The sequence below is a fragment of the Phyllostomus hastatus genome, unplaced genomic scaffold, assembly GCF_019186645.2.
Source record: "Phyllostomus hastatus isolate PE091 unplaced genomic scaffold, TTU_PhHast_1.1 phas_contig_148, whole genome shotgun sequence".
NCBI classification, from domain to species: domain Eukaryota; kingdom Metazoa; phylum Chordata; class Mammalia; order Chiroptera; family Phyllostomidae; genus Phyllostomus; species Phyllostomus hastatus.
In genome coordinates this window covers 12,736,933-12,757,659 of record NW_025333607.1, presented here as the reverse complement: position 1 = coordinate 12,757,659, position 20,727 = coordinate 12,736,933, and the positions used below count along the sequence as shown (strand labels likewise).

The 20,727-nt window shown below is 56.2% G+C and overlaps 1 protein-coding gene and 1 long non-coding RNA gene across 2 annotated transcripts in view; both read right to left on the bottom strand.

Annotated features, from left to right (window-relative positions):
* Positions 1-13,469: 13,469 nt before the first annotated feature.
* On the bottom strand, positions 13,470-14,835 carry LOC123831772. The gene is made up of 3 exons (XR_006787962.1): positions 14,729-14,835; positions 14,313-14,346; positions 13,470-13,856 (listed from the first exon to the last, which is right to left on the bottom strand). It is a non-coding gene; the product is annotated as an uncharacterized LOC123831772 (long non-coding RNA).
* A 1,584-nt stretch (positions 14,836-16,419) lies between these two features.
* Positions 16,420-20,727, bottom strand: part of ENAH (ENAH actin regulator) — a 105,478-nt gene continuing 101,170 nt past the window's right edge. The window contains 2 exon segments of the mRNA XM_045860584.1: positions 16,420-19,404; positions 20,548-20,605. Of these exon segments, the coding sequence (XP_045716540.1) occupies positions 19,367-19,404; positions 20,548-20,605 (96 nt within the window). The 3' untranslated portion in view covers positions 16,420-19,366.

Here is a 20,727-nt window from a genome sequence, read left to right as displayed (position 1 = left end):
CTGGGACACTCACTCTGAGACCCCCCCAGGCAGAGGCGGGGGGACCCTCCCTGGCAGCTCCCTGCCACCCGCTCCACCTGCTCAGCAGGTGAGTCAGACTGGAAGCGCCAGCCTGGGAGTTGTTCTCCCACACCTGTTTCAGGGACTGGCTGCGTACCCCCTGCCGACCGGATTCTACACGACTCCGCCTGAGCCCCTCACCTTCCGCCTGAGCCCCTCATGCTCCTCTGCAGAGATTAGACACCATCACCTACACTTCCAAGCGTGCTCCCAAGGAGGAAAATGATGCTAATGGCTCCCCGGGAGCCCACGGCAGGCTGGCGTCCCCAGGGGGCCGGCCAAGGTTGTGCTGCAGCCTGTCCAGACCACCGCCCCCCCCCCCAGGGTGAATGGCAGAGTCACTTTGATCTTAATTAGCTCTTGGAAATGAAAATAAACACCAGGCTCTCAGAGCAGGGAGGTAACCCAGGAACACCCCGGGAGGGAGGCGGGGTTCTCAGGGGTGGGGGGCAGGCTGGCCTCCGGAGGGGGCACCGAGCTGTGCAGCTGGCCGGGGTCACAGCTCACCTCGGCGGGCGGCAGCGGCGGCTGCCCAGATGTTTCCTGGAAGCCCCTCCTGGCTGTGGCGGGCTGGCTGTTTCTGGTTTCTGAGAACAAAGAGAAAGGCTCCGCGTGGGGCAGAGCCTGAGACACGTGGGAAAGCCAGTGCTGATCCGGGCTGGCCAGGTCACACCAACAGCCCGGCCCTGCAGCCCCCCCACCCCCACCCCGGGAAGGTGAGGGCTTCCTGCGTGGGGCGGAGGGAGTATTTCCACAGGGAGGGAGGCAATAGGTCCACAGAGACCCCTCATTCACGACCCTGGGGTTATGGCAGAAAGACATCCCGGGGACACTCGGCGTTTCTGCCCTGGGGGCCCTTGCTCCTGCCTAGGGGACCTCTTCCCACCCGGAGCACCGCCTGCCCCAGGTTTTAACGTTTAAATATCCGACGACAAAACAGTATGTACAATCCAGTATTTTTAAGCTATGAAAACCCTCTGTGCTTTTGATCCAGGAAAGAGGTAACATGAAGTGGAGAATTTTAAAAAGACCTCTATTCAGTTCTTTTCACTTGAAAATCATTTCTATGTTCTATGTGGCCTACTGCCTGAAAGAGCCCCGTTGCTGGTGGCGGGAGCTCTGGGGGGCAGGCCCCTCCCCCCGGGCAAGGGTGTCCTGGAATTAAGAGGTTGCGTTTCAAAGGCGTGGTAATGCTCCAAAGGCTGCCGCCAGAGAGAAAATAACGCCTTGCCCTGTGGAGGGTTGGCAGTGCTTGGTGCAGGGAGCCCCCGGAGTGGCCGCACCCCCTTCAGGACGCCAGAGGAGGGGGCTCCTGGGTCTTCCCATGGACAGTGGACAGGTGGCCCCTCCTTCCAGACAACACCTACTGAGCACCGGCGGAGTACAGGCACCGTGCGAGGGCCGGGCCGCAGCCCAGCAGGACAGACAGGCAGACGGAGCCGTAGTGGGGTACAGTGTGGTCCCGCTCTCCTGGAAGCGAGGGCCCCGAGGAGGGGACATCCACGTGGGGCCCTCTCGGTCTCGCCACGCTTGAGGAAAACCGAACGTCACGCGGAAGGCGGCAACCGCAGCAACCTCAGCGACCCTGCCTCCGCCAGGCAACGCCTGCGGGCCCTTCGCTTCTCCCAGCCCCTCTCCTCCGCGGCACCTCCATTCTCCCCGGACACGACGCTGCCCACCCTTCGGGGCCTGTGCGGCACCCCCCCCCCCCCCCGCCATGTACATGCCTGCGGGATGCCTCACCAACCTGTGTGCAGCGCCCCCAGGTGGAAATGAGGGGAAGAGTGCCCCCACCTCTCTCCACCCCCACTCTCTGTTACTCCAAAACTGGCCCGCCCACGGGTTTTGTTCCAAAGCAGAGCCTTCTGCCAGTCTGCACCCACTGGGTGTAAGGGACAGAACGTGAGGGCCCCCGGCCCGGCCGCAGGGGCCACTCCCCTTCTCTGAGCTCTCCGCCGTCCTCCTGGACCACTGCTGGGGTCCGTCTCAGGCGAGGCGGCGGGAGGGGTGGGGCTGCTCCTGAAGGATGAGGCCGACCTGCCCCGCCCCCCCCCCCCACCTTGCATCACTGCTTGTCCCTGCCCCGTCCAGGTCTCAGGTGTCTGGAGGGCAGGGGTGCCGTGGGGAGCAGAGAGGCCACAGGAGCTGCATTCTGACCCATGAAAAACCAAATGGACCGAAGGTATAGTAAGAAGTCCCCAAGCTACACTCCCTAGGAGAGCCCTCTGCGGCTCTCGGTGGCCCCTGCGCCTCTCTCAAGGCTGTGCCCCTCGAGCAGATGGCCTCGGAGAGGTCCCTCAAACACCCTGCCGTGCACGCCACAGAGACGGTGCGGCAATGCCCACGCCCTGCCCACCGGGTGGTCCAAGCTAGGAGACACGACAGGGTACACCGCTTTGTGCCCAAGCCAGACGGGGCAGCCGGAGTCTGTGCCCGCCTGACCCCACCCCAGGCCCCTGGAGGAGTCGCCCAGCCTGGCTTTGCAAACAGCACCCACCGGACCCGCAGGCCAGCCCTGCCCTCCTGCTCTGAACCCTACCTCAGGACTCCCAGGCCAAGGGAAGGAGGGGCAGCCCTCCGGGAAGAAGGAGGGACACAGGGGCCGAGACGGGGGCTGGGGACAGCCACTCCAAGCATGAGGGAGCTTCAGAGGAGCTGAGGACCTGCCAGCTGGCAGAGAGCAGCCGCTCAGAGGCCTGGGGCCGCGCTGGTGGAAGGAGAGGCCGAGCCCCAAAGCTGGTGATCAACCGTGGGACCACACCGCTCCTCCCTCAGAGTCCCCTCAACATCTGGGCAGACCCGGCCCGCCGCTGTCCCCTGACGTCCCCTGACCTTCTCACCTCTGATCGTGCCCGCCCAGCGCTCTCTTTCTCTCTTTCTCTTTCTCTTTCTCTTTCTCTCTCCCTCTCCCCCCACCCCTCACTGCGGGTGCTTCCCCAGCCCCGTGCTGGGGGAATTTCGCCCCCCCCAGCTCCCACCCACACAGCCTCGGCCCCGCCACCCGAAACACACCAGCACTGCCTGCTCCCACCCTCCCCCAAACCTCCCCTTCCAGGGGGAGGGCGGACTGGCCAGCTGGGCTCCTTCCTGCTGCCCCGGGCAGAGGGGTCCTGTGCAACCAAGGGCAGGGACCCAGGACAGACTGCTGTGCCCAAGGGGTTGTTGTGGGCTGGGAAATGCCCCCAAACATGTCCGGCTCAGACGCCCCCTCACAGAGAGGGGCTGTGCGAGAGACTCAGGACTCAGGATGGGAGGTGGGGTGGGAGGGGCAGCGCCCTGGAGCTTGGCGTGGACAGGTGAGGGAGGTAGGGGAAGCCCAGAACCGCCCGCTCTCCGGGGGGCCCAGCTGGAGGCGGCCTCTGGGAGCGTCTGGGGGTGAGTGGGGGCGTGGGGCGGAGACACCCGGGGGGAGAGCAGGGAGGGCCGAGACGGACAGAATCAAAGGGCAGCAGCCAGGAGGGACCCCAGGAAAAGGGAGCGAGAGGAGCTGGTGTCCCCAGAGGTCAGGCGAGAAGAGGCCTGAAGGGGAGCGGCTGGGGGTGGGGGAGCGTGCAAAGGCCTCCAGCCAGGGGGGGCACCGAGTCTGCAGGGACAGGAGGGGGTTTCCGGGTGGCCAGGGCAGGAGGGAACCCAGGCGTCAGGACGAAGAATCAGCAGATGCAGAAACACAGAAGGAACACCAGGCCGAAGGGGTGGGGTGGGGTCGGGGTGGGCTGTGAGTATTATGGGATTGGCGGGGTGTGGGGGGGTGGTGAGGAAGGGAGCACAGCAGGCGGAAGTGCAGAGGCAGAAAGGAATCAGCCCCTGGGGGGGGGGGCTGTCTCGTTTGGCACATCGAGCTGTGTCCACTGCCTATGTTGTAGAGCAGGGTTGGCAAACAGCAGCCCACGGGCCAAATCCAGGCTGAGCCTGTTTTTATCAATAAAGTTTTATTAGCACACAGGCCCACCTCTCATGGACACATTATCCAGGGTAGCTTCCACACTGCGATGACGGCAGGGTGGGCTTTAGGGTCTGCAAGTATTTGGACCTGACTCTGTACAGAGAGAGTTTGCTGCCCCCTGCTGTAGACAGCGTGTTGCCGCCAAGCAAGAACAGGTCGAGGGGAGGCAGGACGGGGTGGGGGGGGGGGCGGGAAGTGGGGGCGCAGCGGTGGCACAGACCTGGGGCTGCAGATGGCCTGAGCCAAGGTGAGCAGGTTGAGGGAATGGCATGAAAGACCCTTTGAGGAGTGCTGGCTGCCGAAGCACTGGGTTGAGGGGCACCTCGGGGATGTCGCCGGGCTCAGCAAGAAAGAGTTCACTGCGCCATCAGCATCGTGTGCGGGGGGGGGGGGGGGGGGTGGTGCAGGGACCACCTATTTCCCCCCTACATTAAATGTCCGTTTCTGTTTCACTGGGACTAGGGACTAAAGCTTGGTCACAGGAACTTCTTTGCTGAAAGACGCTTGAAGAGAAGAATTTCGTCTCCAGATTTGCTCACATCTGAAAACTCCGCAGAATTCCCCTTTTTCTCCCTCTTAAGGGCAGGCAGGACGTGAGAGGCGAGTCTGGGCCGTTGCCCAGATCGCGGTCCCCGCCTGCCAGCCCGCCCCGCCTCCCGGAGGAGGAAATGATCGGGGATGGGGGGCGGGAGGCCCAGCAGCCAGCACCGGGCCCCGACCCGCAGAGGGACAGCCTGGGCGGAGCGGTGGGAGGCCGGGCCGGGGCCGGGGCAGGAAGGCGGGCCTGACACATGCCTGCCGGGCACTGGTCACTTGCCAGCCTCCCTGGGAGCCCCGGACACTTAACCGGGAAGCGGGAAGCAGACCGCTGCCTCCAGGGCCAGTCTGGGTGCCGAGTGACCTGAGGGCAGATGGGGGAGGGGGAGGGGGAAGGGCGACGGGGGTCAACTGCGTGGTTAAGCGGGACGGGAAGTTCGATCGGAAAACCCAGGCCCAGTGCGCGGTCCGCCCGGGCCTGGGGAAGGAGACGCCAAGCTCCATCTTTCTCTGCGGGAGCCAAGCGGGCTGGACGGTCCTCCCGTCCCAGCTGCCAGGGTCGGCCCAGAGGGGCAGGCGGGGGTCGTGGGCTGGCCCCACCGAGACTCGCCTACCACTTCCCCTGAGCCGCGGTGCCCCCTTTGGGACGCGGCGGCGGCAAGTGTGCATGCAGACGGCTGAGAGAGGGACTGGCTGCGAGAGAGGAACGCAGTGAGAGGAATGCGCCCCGCCCCCACCCCAGAGGGACAGCCAGGCCTTTGTGTCCCCGGCCAGGCGTCCCCACCCAGGCTCTCAGGGCGGGAAGGGGAGACAGGGTGGGGGTGTGACTGATGATGCCTCAGCCCAGGCCCCAGAGGAGCCACTCACCACGAGGCCCAGCCCGGAAGGGCTCAGCCTGGGGGATCCTGCCTGGGAAAGGCCACACTGGTCAGGGATGTGGCGTGGGCCTTGCCGAGTCCACAGAGCTCCCCAGGCTCCAGAGCAGTTTGAGGGGGCGCCCTGAGTGTGCCACCCAGGAGGGCCACCCAGGAGGGCCCTGTGGGGACAACTCAGAGCCCTGGGGGGAGGGGTAGCAACAACCCAGGACTGTGGCCCAGGGCCCCCCCCCCCACACACACCAGGGTTCCCACTGGGCCCACAGAATGGGGCGGGGTCCCCAGAAACCAGAAGTGGCCGATCCCCCCAAGGGAGGTGCAGGCTTGTAACTTCATTTAGGAAGCGGTGTTTGTTGTATTTACAGGCTAGTGTCATGCAGGGGTTACATGCTTACAGGGTGACAGAGTCCCTCACTTTTACGGAAAAGGCAGATCCCTGGAGAGAGGGGGAGGAAGCAGGAAAACCTGAAGGGGCGGGGACAGCATGGGGGCCGGGCACTGGGACACCAACAAGAATCCAGCAGGTTCCCTTGATGTCTCTGCTTCCTTTTCCCCAGGCATGGGCCGTCAGAGCCTCATGCCTCTCATCTAATCCTTGTGACAGCCCCATGAGGCGGTGCTGTTATTATTATTACTCCCATTTTGGCACAGAGAGGTTGAGTAACTTGCGGAAGGTCACACAGCCAATACACGGAGAGCCAAGAGTCTTTCTCTCCACCCCTCTATTGTGCTGCCTCCAGAGAAATGGGGGCCATCGTGAACTGGATGGACACCCCGAGTGTGTCCTCTACCCTTGACAAGTCCCCTCCCAGTAATTGACAAGTCACCCAGGGCAGACAGGCAGGAAGAAAGCAGATGGGTCGTTAAGCACCTGTGTGGCTTACTGTTTATCCGATGACTTCACACATGTTGCAACCTCACCACAACCCCCCAGAGGAAACTGAGACCCAGCGAGGAGGGCCTGGGGCCCCCACAGCTGCTGAGAGCTGGGGCACATCCAGGGTTCTGGGGGGTGCTTCTCACCCCCGTTGGCCTTGGCCGGCGCAGGGGGGCTGCTGGCCCCCTCGTGCAGCAAAGGCTGCGGATGTTTGGAGCTGCCCCCGGCCACGGGTGTCCCAATGCCGACGAGCAACAAATCCTTCCCGCTCTGTCCCGTGTCCCAGGTCCCCGGGGTCGACACTACGGAGGCTGACAGAAGGGGAGGGTGGAGCTGGAGGCGAGGCCTCCTGCTTCTGAAACTCAGAAGCACCTGCAGCACCTCCGGGGAGCCGCCCTCTCTGTGGCTGAGGCCTCTGAGTTCATTTCCTTCCGAAGAAAACAGGCTGGGGCTGGCGGGGCACAGTGCAGGGTTCCCCCTACCTGCTCCCCCCGCCCCCCGCCCTACAGGAAAGCAGCGGGTGGGGTGGGCAGGAGAGAGAGAGAGAGAGAGAGAGAGAGAGGCCTGTGGGGCAGGAGAGCAGAGGCTCCTGGGAAGGTCAGAGGCCTCGCATGGACTGACCCACTTGGACGAGAGAAAGACCAGGTGTTTTCTGGGTCATTGCTCCAAGGACAGCTCTGATGGTTCTTTCAAACAAGAAGAAACAAACTTGAGCTCTAGCAAGGGGCTCGTGTTAGATCTGCAAGCCCTTCCCAGAGGTGAGGGAGACCGAGAGCTAGAAGGCGGAGATGACCTGGTGGGCCCTGGGCCGCCACGGGGCCAAGCAGGGAGCCCCGCTGGGGGCCCCTCATGGAAAAGTCAGGGTCACGGGTCGTGGGAGGGGCTCTCCCAAACCACACGCCTGCTGCTCGGGCTCCTTCCAGAAACACGCTGGAACTGAGACCAGGCCCTTGGAGCACTGAGACGCCTGGAACTCCCCAAGGGGCTCCAGAGCTCGGACCCCCAGGCCCCGAGTGGAATCCCCTGGAATGTGTGTGGAAAATAAAAGAAGACTTGGGGAGGGCTTGTTTAAAGCGGAGTCCTGGGCCTGCCCCACCCACAAATTCAGAGGCGGGGCCAGAATCTAGGCTTTCAAAAGCAGCTCACACTGAAAGCCGAGACCCTGCCACACCGGCCTCAGCGTGGTTCCGTGCACCTGGCGACCCCTGTGCCTCCAGCGTCCTCCCAGACCAGCACTGCCCTCCCTGGACCCCCTGGGGTCACCGCCCCCAGGCCCCGCGGAGAGGTCTTTCCTGGCCGTGGTCTCACAGAGAAACAAGTCCTTTGGAGTCTAGGTCTGTCCCGTGCAATGTCTGGGAGGCACTTATACTAAAAAAGGGTTTGTTGTCAACCTAAAACTAAAATTTAACTGAACATTCGGTATCTTTGTGAAATCTGGCAGGGGGAGTCTGCACCCCTCCCCGCTGACAGTGGGCTGTTTGCTGGGTGGAGCTTCCAGAAGCTGCCGCTGCCCCGAACACAGCTGGGCACTCCCAAGGTGTGCGCAGGGGTTTCTGGGCCCAAGTGCCATCTCCCCTCCCCACCACCCCGTCCCCGTCTCCTCCTCCTTCGTCCTGTTTCCTGCCGCAAGAGAGCCCCCGGTGAGCGCAGGTGCGGTGCGGTGGGCGGCGTGGGCCGGAGCAGGCCGCTGGACTCGGTAACTGCTCGTATACGGGACACCGAGCACCCACCCGCGACCCGCGGCAGACACAGGCACCGTGGGGCAGACTGAGAAAGAATTATGCGGTCCCTGCCCTTGACACCGGTGACCGTGACAACTGGGAGGCAGTGTTGGGAAGGGACCTAGGGATTGAATTGTGTTCCCCTCTAATTCATATGCTGATGTCCAAACCCCAAGTACCCCAGAATGTGACCTTATTGGGAGATAGGGTCTTTACAGAGGTAATCGGGAGGTCACGGGGTCATTACGGGGCCTTTATAAGGACGGGGCACTTAGACCCAGACCTGTACGGAGGGAAGACGCAGAGAAAAGAACTGCCGTTGACCACCAGAGGGCACTGTACATCCGCATTGGACGGGGTGCACTGCCGAGTGCGACGGCCAGGGGTCGCCCCGGCTCTGGAGTCGTCCTCCCCCACCCCACCACCAGCGGCCCTCGTCTGCACCAGCGGACGGGCACCCCTGGGGGCCAAGAAACTGCACCCACCCTTGGGACTGGCTGGCGCTTCCCTGCACCCTCCTGGAAGCCTCCTGAGTAGTTTGCTGCAACCCCCCCTCCCCTTGCCACCTGGATGTCCACACAAACCCCAGGTGCTGGGGCGGAGGAGCAGGTGTGAACAGCAGCGGAGGCCAGGTGGGACCCAGCGGACGGCGTAACCAGGAGGGATGCCACGACAATGCTGCCCAGAGCGCAGAGCACCTCCGTGAGCCCCGCCACATCCAAGACCGTGGTAGGGCGAGGTCTGGCTCTGTTCCCGCCCTTCCTGTCACCTGTCCGTAAGGCCTGCGTGGCCTGAGGTGGTGGCGCGCTCTCTCCTCCTCACTGCCCCACCCCTTACCCTCTCTCGGATGCGCACCGCGTTTAGGGGCCGCCTCCAGGGGCCTGCCGGGCACCCGGACAGGGTCTCCTGCAGGGAGCACCCCCAGGGCCCACCTAGACAGGCTGGCCCAGACAGATGAATTAGGAGGATCTGACAAATGACAAATGGGGTGCAGCAGCCCCCCTGTCCCTTTTCCCCGGGAGATAGGTTCCAAGACTACCAGTGGATGCCTGCCTGAAGCCGTGGATGGCACCAAACCCTATACCACATTTTTCCTCTAAGTACATACCTATGTAAAGTTCCATTCACAAATTAGCGCAGACCAACAGTAACATAACACAATGGAACAATGATAATGCGCGGTAATAAAAGTTACGAGAACACACTTTCTCAGGCTGGACTGGACTCACCCTCGTGACCACAGGAGACACACGCGCCCATGTGACCAGAGGAAGGGAGGGGGAGACGCTGGTCGGGGGCGTGACTCCTCCGTGAGGTTCGGAGCCGGACCGCGCAGGACGGGAGAGATCTCGTCCGCCTACTCAGGGAGGCACGCGATTTAAAACTTCCGTATTGTTTATTTCTGGGGTTTTCCACTTAATTTTTTGGACTGCAGCTGACACTTGGGTAACATAACCACAGACGGTAAGACCGCGGATAAGGGCGCTGCGGCGCGGAGGAACACGGTGCAAGGTCACGTCCGGTGAGTCGGCACTGCCTCGGAGGAGGTCCGAGGAGGCCACCTCGAGTTCTATGGTGCTGCGTGTCCCCTTCAGCACAGCCCCCGTGGGGTGGGGACCCTCAGCGGCTGCAGCGGGGTGTCCCTCAGCTTGCAACACCACGAAGCCAACGCCGGAATGACTTCCGAACCCCCAAACGCTGCACACACCCGCCCAAGCCCAGGGCTGCAGCGCAGGAAAGAAAGAGGAAGGGAGCAATGGAGCCGAGTTCAAGGACACGGCCGCTTAATGCCAACACAGGAGGATCTGACGCTGCAGACCTAAGTCACAGGAAGTCCCATGAAGGGCCTGCAGCAGGCACGCTGACCCGGCAGTGACAGGGCTGAGCCTGTCTGCTGAGCCTCAACTTTACACGTGGCAGACACGTCACGCACACGGGGTCCCGCGTTAGGGTCCCACGAGGCTGCGCGTGCAGCTCGCTCACACCGGCATCTCGAAGGCCCCGTACAGGGCAGCACGAGCTGCCGCGCCCTGGCGAGTCCTTCCTACGGTGTCCGGCATGTCCTCTTTCTAGTCATTCCTGCTTGAGGCTTCGGCCCAAAACCCAGGTGCCTCGAATCCTACCCACCTTGCCAAGCACTTTTTTAAAAAAACAAGATGTTATTTCTTTATGTTTAGAGAGAGGGGAAGAGAGGGAGAGAAACATCACCAATGAGTTGCCTCTCGTTCGCACCCCGACCGGGGACAGAACCCACAACCCAGGCCTGTGCCCTGACCGGGTCGCAAACCCACCACCTTTCGGTTTGGGGGATGACACCCAACCGTCGGAGCCTCACCGGCCAGGGCCCTGCCAAGCGTTTCAGTTTCACGCCTCACACTCTTCCACGTCCCCTGTCCCTTCCTAGAGGTAGATGCCAAGCCTAGAGGCTGCTTCCTGACCGCAAGATTTGGATTCATTATTTTGGATTTATTTACGTTTTTATTCGGATTTACAAGGTGATTTGGGTCAAGCAGCAATTCACACTTTGTTGTTTAAAACGTGCTGCCACCAGCGTCCTTTCCTCCTGAGATGCAGCAAGGCCTGAACTCCGGGACCCCATAGAGGCTCCATGAGGTTCTGCGTGCACGTGAAGTAATTGCTGGCTACAGTGTAAACCTGTGCATGTTTACATCAGCCTTGACTTAACCGCTGAAAGTGTCTTCCCTTCAGTCCATGTCCCTTCAAGAGGTCAGTTAACTCCCAGGTTAGAAAGCTCTCGGTTCATGGGCTGCACACCTTGGAGTGTTCAGCTAAGGAGACAGCACTGCACCACCTTGCAAGGACACGAATGCACAGTTCTAGTTTCAAAATCTGCCGCAAAGGAAGAGCGTATTTGGGCCCTAGGATATTCACCTGCACATTTCACTGGCCGTGCCATTCTAGTGTATGCTTTCCCATGTGGTAGTTCTGGAAAGGAAAACGGGTTTGACGTTCAGCCTCATCAAGGACATGGTGCCTTGCTGGCTCCCTCACCTGCAAAATCAGCATAAAATGCACCGAAAAGCTTCCCCACATTCACGCACATGCTCATACGACAGACACAGAGCTGCAGAAAGCTTCGCACTTGAACTCGCAAGCCCCCCCACCATCTGCTCACAGCAAGCACAGCGGGCCCTAACCCACCCACGCTCCCCCGCAGCTACAGACCCCAGACACGCAGGGTTTCTGTAATTACAGACTGCAGGAGGCTTCTCCAGCCCCGGTGAGGAAAAAAAAAAAAAAAGACTTGCTATGAAAATATGTAAATACCATCATTGACTAGCTAGTACAGAGTAGTTTGCATCCACTACGGATGTCTCAAGATAGAATTCTCTTTCTGGTTCATTCACTTCTGCTGAAAATGAATTCAACGCCTCACTTTGCCCCCAGAGAAAAACCACGTTATGAAAGGCATGTCTGCTAACAGAAAGAAAAAAAAAAAATTGATTCCGGATCACACCCACTCACCAAGAGCTGGAGTAAAAGAACACCCACAAGACGGAACTCACCTTCCACCCCCACCCCCAGCCCTCCGGCCGACCTGTGACTTTGCCACACGTCTGTCTTCTGAGTGGGCCTCAAACGGCGCAGAAGGGCCACCTGGTCTTTAAGAAATGGCTGCGACGGCTTTTGGGTTAACATAAGGAATGGGGAAGGAACGACAACGTACACACTTACACGGAGTAAGAAGGGCGGAGCGAGGAGGGCAGTATTATTCTCCCTCTCCAGGGCAGAGCGATAAAATCAACGCCCCTCCGCCTCCCCCGCCCCCTCGGGAGAACACGGGCTTCACCTCCTCGGGCTCCGGAGGGCCTGCTGACTCAGAAACAGCACCTGGACCAGACGGAGTCCCGGGGGCTTCCTGCCACTGCAGGATCGGAACCGGAACAGGGCCCTCGTGTCTCACGGACTCCCACCACGTCGTCACAGTCTTGCAGAACGGCCAAGTGGCCTCCAGGTGGAGGGCCACAGACAGGCAGGGGAGAAGGCAGCGGCGCCACCGACCCCGCCCCCCCACCCCTCCCCCGGCCCGGGCACCCCACCCGTGAAAGCGCAGGACCAGCGTGGGGAGGAACCGGGTCCCCCTCGGTCACTGCTCCCTAACACCGCCTCGCTCACTGCTGACCTCGGGGTCGCCACCCGTTCTGCTTCTCCTCTGGCGTTCACAGGCAATTGGTTCAATGAATGGGGTCAGAATTTTAAAGTAATTTAGATCAGAACCGAACTCAGGCCTTTTTTCCTTCTGTTGGATCGAAGAAGAAACCGACCGGGCGTCACACTGAATGGAGGACCAGAGCCAAGGGCAGCCGACCGGCCCAGCAGCCGACCGGCGGCACACCAGTGGGCCCCTGCCCGACCCCCCCCCCCACCCCCCGCAGGGAGGCACAGGGGCAGCGGAGCGGGAGGGACGAGCCTGAGCGGGCAGACTCCAGCGTATTAAATCGGAGTCTCCTGACAACCTTCCACTCCCAGCAACACGCTCTCTTCTCTGTGAAAACAAAACGCTGTGCCCCCAAATTCACTCTCAGCAACGGAAACGTAAAATGACCCACCCACGGAAACCAAATCCCATAGATTCCTGGCTGGGGCCCGAAACTCCTCCCGACCCCCTCGCTAATAAAATGAATGTCAGATTTTAATGCGGCTTTCTCCGGCGTCATCTCGGCAATCCCAGCACTGAACTAGCTGAGGTCTCTGAATTCCTCTCGTGTGACTTCCACTCGCCCGACCCGGCCACTGTGCGGCTGTCCCACGGGGTTCGCAGTGATAGATGTGGGGGTCAGTGTACGGGCAGGGTCAAACAACCCGCACCCCCCCTCCCCCGAGTCCGAGGAAACGCCCCAGTGGGCGGAGCCAACCCAGGCCACACCCAGGCCCAGCCTGGCGGTGACAGGGAAAACCCTAAGTCGGTATTTCTCACCTGAAATTTAAAAGAAGTCAATTCAAAACCATTTTTAAAAAATGCCTTTAACCTTTAAAAAGGGGACTTACGAGGTCCCATGGATGTGACTAAGGGAAACTCATTTTAAAAATGTCTTCTGGGGCCCATTTTTCTCATGTGGTTACAATAGCACATATTTTAAATGTAAACTAAAAATCTTTTTTTTCCGTTTCTATAGATTTGAACGGAAGCTTCTGGATCTGATTGAGCACTGAATATCCCTCAATGTGCATTTCTTTTCTTCCAAGTGCCACTTTCTGCTCCACCCAAGCCACCAACCGCATGCTTTGCTGCATGTCCCAGGCCTTGGGAGGGGCATTTACTGAACACCAAACCCACCCCAGCATCGCTCCATGCCTTATCTGTGATTCTTTAAGATTTTATTTACTTACTTATTTAAGAGAGGGAAGGGAGGGAGAAAGAGAAACATCAATGTGTGGTTGCTGGGGGCCGTGGCCTGCAACCCAGGCATGTGCCCTGACTGGGAATCGAACCTGCGATGCTTTGGCTCACAGCCGGCGCTCAATCCACTGAGCTACACCGGCCATCTGTGACTTCTTAACAAAGTAAGTTATTGACGAGGTGTAAACAAAGCTTCCTACATCAGTCATGTAAGTGATTTTTTTTCTTCATATACTTTACATATTCTGTTACCTGCTGCTGAAGAAATTCTTGGCATCAAAGAGAGGGAAGTTAAATCAAGTTCGTAATACCACAAACCACGAGGTTATCATTTGTGTATAGATTTTTCATGAAATTAATGCAAGTTTAGCCCTCTAAGGAAATACATAAGCTTTGCTGATCATTTTTGTTAAGATGAAGAGCTGTCTTCTCTCAGAACTTTCCACACGAGTTTTCCAACTCCTGGGAGCTGGTTCCATGCCTGTAAAAATGGGTACAGGAGAGACGGTTTTTCTGGTTCCCCTGAGCTGCCTGCCTCCGGCCCCAATTTCCTCCCCCGCCCGGGAGCCCCGGGGTCCTGCACCAGAAGCTCCCCAGGGGGCTGCTGTACTCAGTTTCTCTGCGTGTTTAACATGCTTCCCGGATGTGGGACACAGCCCACGGACTGTGATCTTGTGCCTCTAACACTTCACTGGTTTCATTTATTCTCTGTGTCCATCAGCAGGTGAGGAGGGCCCACCACACGCTGTGAATGATGCTAACATTTCAGTTGGACCTCACATGCGGCAGACAACATCTGTAACAGCTGAAAGCCATTTTTTCACTTTTCCCAACTGTCACATATATTGATTTTTTTCAGGTGTAACAGAAATAACCAATACATGGGGCAGTAATTCCTTTAATATCCTCAATTATGATGGCCAAGTCATGTACTTACCCTCTCACTGGCACTGTTACTTCACAAAGAAAAACTATTTAAAAAGACAGAAAAATTACATAGTCATACTTAGGCAGCTTTCAAATTATTATCTTCTTCCCAAAAGACTCCATTTGCCCCGTATGTGAATTCACCACTGGTGTTCAAGACAGGATTTACCCTGAACGCCACCATGGATGTCGGTGCTGAACAGGCCTAACCATCCTAAATTTACTGTGCTTAATATATTTTCCTTTTCTAACCAATTACACTTTCAAATGTCACGGTTTCAGTTTTCCGGTAATATTAACATGTATAAAAACCTCGACTCTCAAAAGTTACCTTGGGACAACACGAAGAGAACCCCGTCCACAGCCCATCGGGACGGTGGGACCCCTGCATCTCAGACCCCCCCCCCCCCACCGAGCTGGACTCACAGCAGCAGCCTTTCCGGAGGGACGGCCCGCCTCAGGGTCTCAGCCAAATGTGCTTGTGCCGAAGAGAAAAGCTCTTCTTCCATGTTCTCCCCTGTCCTTATGCACCCACAAGGACCTAGAACAAGACCACTCACACATACTTCAAGTTCTGACTTCAAAAGCACCTACATATAAACATTAAATGGCTTTTCAGTGCGAAGTCAGAGGTACTGGGCACCCCTGATCATAATATACTCTGGAGATGCCTTTCAAATTCCTTAGAGCTTTCGAAGGAGGGACAGACATGAATTCCCTTGCGAAAGAAACCGGTGCCGCCGGGGTCAGGTCCGGGGCTTTGCAATGAACGCTGTGGCAACTGTCCTTAGAAAAGTGGTTTTTAAAGAGCTACACGAAGGGACTGGGAGCTCCTAGAGGGTTCTTTTCACCCAGCAGGCTGGATATGATGCCATCTTTATGCTTGTCATCGACAGGATTTAAAGGGCCGGTTACGGTGGCTACAGAAGTAATTACAGCACCTGTAGCTTGTCTCAGCAAACTGTGCTTCCAAGGGTAACACCACTTAGAATTTAAAGGCCGGTTCTGCACGACGGCCCTGAACATACATACAAATCCAGGAGATGTAACAGCTGTAGCTGGGCACACAGAGAAGGTGTCCATCTGTTACTTCACTCATTCCTTCTCGAATGGGAAGCGGCGTTTGGAGCCTGCAGACCAACATTTTGGTTTATACGTGCAGGGAGCGAGAACCGGAGGCAGGAGAGAAACCTCAGCCGACACTGTCAGAGCTGCGGACTGTGTCGTGGCTGCGGACACCAGTGGGCGCCAGGACCACGGTCCACGGGACGGGAAAAGGATGACGGTGGGGGACATGGGGGCTGCTAACGAGACAGGCAAGGTGGCTGCCTTTCTGTCGAAGACACTGAGTTTTTATTTTCTTTTTAAAATTTTTTTAAAGATTTTATTTATTTATTTTTTTAGAGAGGGAAGGGAGGGAGAAAGAGAGAGAGAAACATCAATGTGCGGTTGCTGGGGGCTGTGGCCTGCAACCCAGGCATGTGCCCTGGCTGGGAACTGAACCTGCGATGCCTGGTTTGCAGCCTGCGCTCAATCCACTGAGCTACGCCAGCCAGGGCAACACTGGGTTTTTAAAGTGGAACTCAGAGCTCATACTTCATGGGAGCCGGACAAAAGGAACCACTGCGTACAGGTTTCAAGAAACGGGCACGGGGTATAAACACACACTGCAGACACATGGATCTCACCATGCCTGAAGTGCAGCAGTGGGTAAGGCCCGCTCCCACACAGGGTCGCCCGCCCGGCAAATCGTGTGAAGGACAAGCTGAACTGCGCAAATGAGTTTAAGTGTCCGACTTTGCTTTAGGACGAAACGGAGTCAAAGCGAACACGTCTCCTTCTCTGGAGTGTGAGAGGAAGAACACCTGGTCAGGCGGGGCCGTGAGAAAACAAGGACAAACAGGGAGTCTCTGACAAAAAGCAGACACACCACGCGTATTCCCTTCGCACTCGGCCCTGAGCACTGATAACTTTTACGAACTCTTTTAAAGAGTAGTTCTGTGGTATGGAAAATGAAAGCGGTGAAATCATGGAGTCTGAAAAGTGACTGTTTCCACATTCGACAGAACTGAAGATTCAACAGAAGATTATCTGAGCGCCACAAACAAGCCAGCACGTAGATACTGCAATTTTATTTCAATCGCACAAACGGAGTCAGCGTGTAGGAAATGTCAACGCAACAGGACGGCGGAAACAGCCGAGAACCGAAAACTCTAACAAGGACACCTAACGCGTGAGAAGTCGACATTCATTAGTGTTTCATCCTCGGTTTTGATTGACACTTGATGCTCGCGAATTTTTCGGAACACACTCGGAAATCGGGACGACTCTTCTGCAGAGATTTCAGCACCAGCACTAAGGTTTGTACATTCAGTGGGTTTGCAGCTGACGTGTGAGCCATTGACAGGGTGAACAGCACAGGTCTGTCACGGGTCGGGTCACAGTGTTGAGGACAGAGGTACCCTCCTGCGGTCAGGGAGGGTCCCCGAAACCGCGCCAGACGTCCCATGGAGGAGCGCGCGAGGCCACCGTCGCCGCGCGGCGCCCGCACAGTCCGGGTGAGGACAGTCGCTCCGGCTTCCGCGTCTCGGGTGCCATCACCGGAATCTCCAACAGTGACGGCCGCCGCCACGCGGGGCGGGGGTGCACGCGCAGGGAGTCCATCACACGTCGGGAGGGAGCACACCGAGCCATGGGGGGCGGGGGGGATGCGAGACGATGGAAAATGCACACGACGCAGCACTGGTTCTTCCTCGTCGTTTCACACAGACACCGTGTTAAGATGAGACCAAGGCACAAGACGTTTAGTGCATAAACCAGTTTCTCTGTAGGATCTAGCGTTTTATTGTAGTCTTTCGTCTGACTTTGGACCACCGGCACCCAGAGTCCTCTATCCTACTGTAGACTATTGAACTTAACCGACAAAACCAAAGGTTACTTCTGACCAGACTGACGGGGGACACACACGTGGGTAGCGTGAGTGTTTACATAACCAAAAGGGCAACAATAAAGACTGGAAATGCCTCCTATCTCTTTCAGAAAACAGCACTTCAGAAGCATGTTGCATCTTTACAAAGCCTTGACTGCTACTGTGGACGGCGAGGAGCCGACGGGAAGAAGAGCTGGAGACCTGACCGAGAGCTCATCCGTCCCAGATGACTCTGGGGACGAAGCTTCCTTCTCCAGAAGCCGGGACGGTTTGGTAACAAGGACTTCCCTCGCTCGAACCTCTCTGCAGGGGCTGTGCTGCACCTCGGCGGCACTGAGGAAACTACGCCATCCCCGCGCTCTGGCTCATGAACGGAGGGCAAACGAAAATGGGTGGTTTCTTCAAAATTTTAGTAAAACTTCCGATAATCAAAGATTTCAAAGCAAATATGGCACATAGCAACTCAAGCATGAATCAAGATGGAGAGCCTGGGGATTTTTTGATTTCCTAAATTTTTCAAAAAAAAAAAAAAATCAAACTATCATTGCAATAGACAGGATTTCTCCCCTATTTTAATCGTACGAATTTCAAAGAGAAGGGAGTGGATGGCGTGCACACGCGTGTGCATGCACTGGTGTGCGCACACACAGCAGTAAGCAGAGTATCCACTTCCTTGTTCCCACCACCCAAGTCTCACTTTATTAAAAGGAAACGATGCAGAGCTCTTCACGGGTTTCCCCTTACCTGACGACCTCTGTGACCTTGACCACTGCCCTCACTGTTTGTTGTTGTAACTCAACATAATGAGATTCGAAAGCGGCCCGGCAGCCAGGCGCCTGAGCCCGACCACCTGCACACCTGCAGGGCACGTAGGCCATCGTCACGGCCAGATTCAGGGGCCGGGCGTGTGAGTCCCACAGGAAGACACGCTTCAGGGGAAGCGCCGAATCATGTTTCAGACCATTGAAATGACAGAAGTTCAAATACAAAGAGCTGAAGACATGATGTCAAAGATTAAGTACGTGGTTCTGTTAACATGTTTAACCAATTAAAGTCACAAAATAGTCCTCGTCATTTTTCATGCAGGTAATCGAGAAAAAAAGGTAGTGCAGAAATTAGCTTTAAATAAAAAATTATTCCGTCCCTTCCTCCCACTCCCCAGAGTATGCTACAAAACGTCTTCCCGGGGACGAGGCCTGGAAAAGGCCACTACGTGTTACTGTGACATGCATTACCGCCTGCAATTAAAAAAGCTAGTTTTGTGGTGGTAGTAATTACATTATAAAAATGTCCACATGCATAAATCTAAAAAAGGTTGAAAACCTACAGTAAATCTACAATATATTGTTTTACATTTGACCACTGGTTTGTGTTATGTAAGGAGTCATAGATTTGGTAAAGCGTTGTAACAATTTAGGAAGGCATCTAAATCTTTAAATTCTGGACGAATTTTATGTTGTACTCTACAAAAATTGCATGAAGGCTACCTCGAGAAGACTTCCTATCATTCTAAAATTCCTCAAGCCGGACGAATCTTTCTTAGGACACTTTCTCATAAATATCACCCTTGGAAAGCACGTAACAATCCCCTCTGCTCCGAGTCTGACGATCTTCACCTACGCAGGGCTCATACCAACAGTCATGGAATAACATGATAGGAAGACAGACCTGAGAGAAACATGTACAATACAACAGCGTAACTCGCTGGACTCTTCATCAGCACGCTCTGGAAAAAACTTCTTAAGCCTTTCTCCTCTTTATTTTAGCAATGGATTGTGGAAAATGAGAGCGTTTATCTTGACATGAAAATATTTCAACGCACAGCGATCTTGCCTGACGGGCTGATTAGCATTTTCTGTATAACTGTTCCAGGAACTCTTACATGGACGACTCTTCCATCCTGTTGAAAAGGTCGGAAAACAGCAGCAGACGGGGAGGGAAATAGCTTATCGCCAGAGTGATGACGTCTGAAGGTTTTCAAAGCGTGTTGGTGTTTCCCTCCTTCCGACGGTCTCCATCTTCTTACAGCTCAACAAAACGCAGGGGTGTGGTGTCGCTGACAGCTGTTGTCTGTAGGTGTTTTTTTTTTTTTCCTTTCTCCAGAGTAAAGTCCCATCTCTCTTTCGTCTGCTTCTCTACGCGGTATTCGACTTGCTCAGTTCCTGCCTGATGGCTGGGTGGGAAAAGGAGAAGTATTCAAAATAAACACAGCACGATGAAATAAACGAGTGATTCCATCTTAAGAAATCTTAATGACTGTGTTCACACAGCAACAAAAAGACACACGGATTTTGCACGTTTCTCATCGCACCATCTCTGAATTTTCTTACGACAAAAATGACGCTCATTTCCATATGTGTGTATTTGCTTATGCTCTCCCTTTTCCATTCCCAGTGAAAACACGTACTCTGTGGGCTCGAGAATAAGAGAGCCGTGCAGCGGAAAGGACGAGTGAGGGTAACTTGGGGAAAGACTCGTGCCCCTAGTTTTCCAGCAATTACTACTCAGCGACTGAAAGGGGGGTCGTGTTTACACCCGTTTCCCTCTCCCTTACAGGAAGGAGAGAGGGCTGCCCCCACATGCCAAGCAAAGGGCAGGATACTATGGAGAAGTATTTGTTTTACGCCCTCAAGTAATAACTGGCTATTACTTTATTTGCATTTTCTCCTTTTTTTTTTTATCCGCACCCAAGGACATGCTTACTGATTTTAGGGAGAGGGGATGGGAGGTAGAGAGGGGGAGAAACATCCATCGGTCGCCTCTGCTACACACCTTGACAGGGCAGGCGGGGGGAGGGGGGACCAAACCTGCAACGCAGGTGTGTGCCGGGCCCAGAACAGAACCTGCGACCCTTCGGTTTCTGGGACAACGCTCCAACGAACTGAGCCACACAGGCCAGTACTATTTGCATTTTCTTAACATTTCCTATCCTTTTTAAAAATTTTTATTTTATTGATTTTGCTACTGCAGTTGTCCTGATTTTCTCCCTTTGCCCCCCTTCACCCAGCAGCCCCGACTCCCCTGGGCAATCCCCCCCCCCCCAGCCATTGTCCTTGTCCATAGGTCACGGGTATGAGCTCCTCGGCTACTCCATTTCCTATACCGGACTCTACACCCCCATGGCTATTCTGTGACTACCTATTTGTGCTTCTTAATCCCCTCACCTCCTCACCCACTTCCCCCCACACCCCCTTCCCATCTGGAAACTATCCAAACGCTCTCCGTATCCATGATTCTGTCTCTGTTCTTCCTGTTTGCTTAAAAACTTGCTGTCCTTAACCATGGGGACACCAACCAAATGTGTTTAGAAACTCACCATCGATGAGCTCTTCTTTTAGCTTCGTTAATTCTTTTCTCATTTCATCTAAAATGTCCTGAAATATTAGGAGAAAAACATGAGGAATACAGGAAAAAAAGTGACTGCCAAAAAGACTCTTGCCCATATTAAATTTTGAGACTATAAAATACGATGTTTGGTTTTGGTTTCTGGAGTCAT